The sequence below is a fragment of the Drosophila nasuta genome, chromosome 2L (assembly GCF_023558535.2).
Source record: "Drosophila nasuta strain 15112-1781.00 chromosome 2L, ASM2355853v1, whole genome shotgun sequence".
Lineage (NCBI taxonomy): Eukaryota > Metazoa > Arthropoda > Insecta > Diptera > Drosophilidae > Drosophila > Drosophila nasuta.
This window is the reverse complement of record NC_083455.1, coordinates 3,400,285-3,402,686: the sequence shown is the minus strand read 5'-3', so window position 1 is coordinate 3,402,686 and position 2,402 is coordinate 3,400,285. Positions and strand designations below refer to the sequence as shown.

Below are 2,402 nucleotides of genomic sequence, written 5' to 3'. Positions count from 1 at the left end.
AAAGGCGGATTATTAAAACGGATAAATCGCGACGTGCAACGGCGTTGAATGAAAGTGAAAAGCTGTGCGTGGGTAATTAAAAAGTCAGCGCTGTGTTGAGCGTTAAGCAGTTGAGGAGTTTAGATGAAATCCTAATTCGCAGCTTGAATTTTAATTAATTAAGAGTGCATACGAAAGAGACGAAAGAGAGAGAGAGAGAGAGCAAAGTGTGGCGTAGATAGGAAGATAGATAGAAAAGTCACGTGTCTCGTTTTTGCACCCAGGGAATAAAGTAGGTTAATGCGCTTAGAGGCGCGACTTCAAAATGTGTGCGTGAACCAGAGGTGGAGACTGGAGAGTGGAGAGATGGCAAACTGGGGAGACTCCTGACAGACACCGTAATTGGTGGCGTTACAAAATATTTACACTTGCCGCCGTCACATGGAAATGGAAAAAGATGATAAAGTGCGCAAAATGTTTGCACTTTCCCTTTAGGACTCTTTAGAGACATTTTAGGTGTTGAGATGTTTCCCCAAATTTGGGGTTGTGTTGTTGGCGAGTCTTGATAAGCAAATGTTATAGATGGAGAGACATTGAAATATAAATATTTCTATATTTGTACTAGTAATTTATTTACTTGCCTACTCAGCCTAATATTTCCCTTCAAACTCAAGAGGGCAACTTTTATCTTCTTATCGAAGCAAAGTAGGCCTGAGCTTAAAAGTTTCGGCTGTTTGGCTCGGCGTCATTTCCACTCAGCAGCCCACACGATTCGAACAATAATATTTCGGTCTCAGTCTCAAAGTCTCGTTCTGTGTCTATACTCTGTGTCTGGTTCAGACACATCGATTTTCTACCCACCTTTATATGTTCACAATACATTATGGATGTCAAGAAGTGCCCGGATCTACACGAACGCGCCAAGCGCATTCACGAGCCTGGTCGGGTCTGTCGCGAGCTGCTCTACTTGCGCTCCAAGCGGGTAAGTTTTAATTGGGTTTAATGGGTTAGGTAATAAGAAACACTATTCCTCCTTCAGGCCAAGCGTGAGGTGCCAGCCTTTACTTTTCAGGCTCTGCAGAAGGGCACCGTAGTGAAGCCTCCCACAAAGTGAGTTGTAAATATATGCAGCACTTCTCTTATTAACAGTTCACCCTGCAGAATCGACATATTCAAGCGTCAGCCCGTCAAGGAGACTGTCTTTAAGATATACTTTATGCGTGGCGACATCCCTGTTGCCCTCTCAGGTCGCAGCAACAAACAGGATCCCACCAAGGATCGTCCATTGCGTTGGCACTGCACGCCCGAGGAGCTCGACTATTGCTACTATCTGCCCATATTCCTTGACGGACTGGCCGACGTAGACAGCGATACACGGCTGCTGGCAGTCAATGCAGCTGTCGATCTGATCATGCGGCAACCGCATAAGGTTCTCCCGGTGCTTCCCAAGCTCATACTTCCGCTCAAGCGCGCTTTTCAGACTCGGGACAAAGGCATCATCATCTCTGCTCTGCAAGTGCTGCAGCTGATGGTCCGCTTGGGTAAGTTGCGTTCGATAAACGAGAAGTGATCTCATTCTTTGGCCAATTAGGACCTTGCGTGGGGCAGGCACTAGTTCCTTTCTATCGCCAACTGCTGGCCGTGTGCAATTTGTACAAGAACGTCAATGTGAACCTGGGCGAGGGCATCGATCCCGATCGCAGCAAGCGCATTGGCGATGTCATTGAGGATACACTGAAGCTACTGGAGTTCTGCGGAGGCCCTAATGCCTTTATCAACATCAAGTACATGGTGCCCACATACGAAAGCAGCGTCTTTCCCCGCTGTCAAAATCTCGATGAGGGCGCCAAGCATTGAACACACAGTTGAGAGTTCCTTCGATCAAAACTTGTTCGGTTCGGTTGCTTAGGTTATTAATGCCAACAAATTATAATCAGTTAGGTTCGAAATTTAGCGCAAATAAAGCTTGACAGTCTGGTTGAGCCTACAGCCTGCAAAAAATACAAAATAATTGCATTTATTAATTTAATAGGCCTCATTTTTTGTTACGACCTAGAAATACTTTAAGACTTATGTTTAGGGTATTACTTGAAATATTTTTCCCTAACTAAAAGATTTCATTATAACATATTTATGTAACTAGAGTGCATTTGACGTATAAATAAATAATAACTTATCGTTTTACTTTTCCGTTAATTTAATAACTATTATAATTTATTTTTATACCCGCTACTCATAGGGTAGAAGGGTATAATAACTTTGTGTCGGCACGAAATGTATGTAACAGGTAGAAGAAGGCATCTTCGACCCTATGTCCGTCTGTCCGTCTGTGTGTCTGTGTGTCTGTCCGTCTGTCCGTATGAACACCTAGATCTCAGAGACTATAAGAAATAGAGCAATATTTTTTTTTCGACAGCGTTTAT

The 2,402-nt window shown here is 43.7% G+C and overlaps 1 protein-coding gene across 1 annotated transcript; it reads left to right on the top strand.

The window, feature by feature from the left end:
- Nucleotides 1-719: 719 nt before the first annotated feature.
- Nucleotides 720-1,986, top strand: LOC132798825 (parkin coregulated gene protein homolog). The gene is made up of 4 exons (XM_060810810.1): nt 720-961; nt 1,019-1,089; nt 1,141-1,520; nt 1,571-1,986. The coding sequence occupies exons 1-4, from the start codon at nt 863-865 to the stop codon at nt 1,834-1,836; spliced, it is 816 nt and encodes a 271-aa protein (XP_060666793.1). The 5' UTR covers nt 720-862; the 3' UTR covers nt 1,837-1,986.
- The last annotated feature ends 416 nt before the right edge of the window (nt 1,987-2,402 follow it).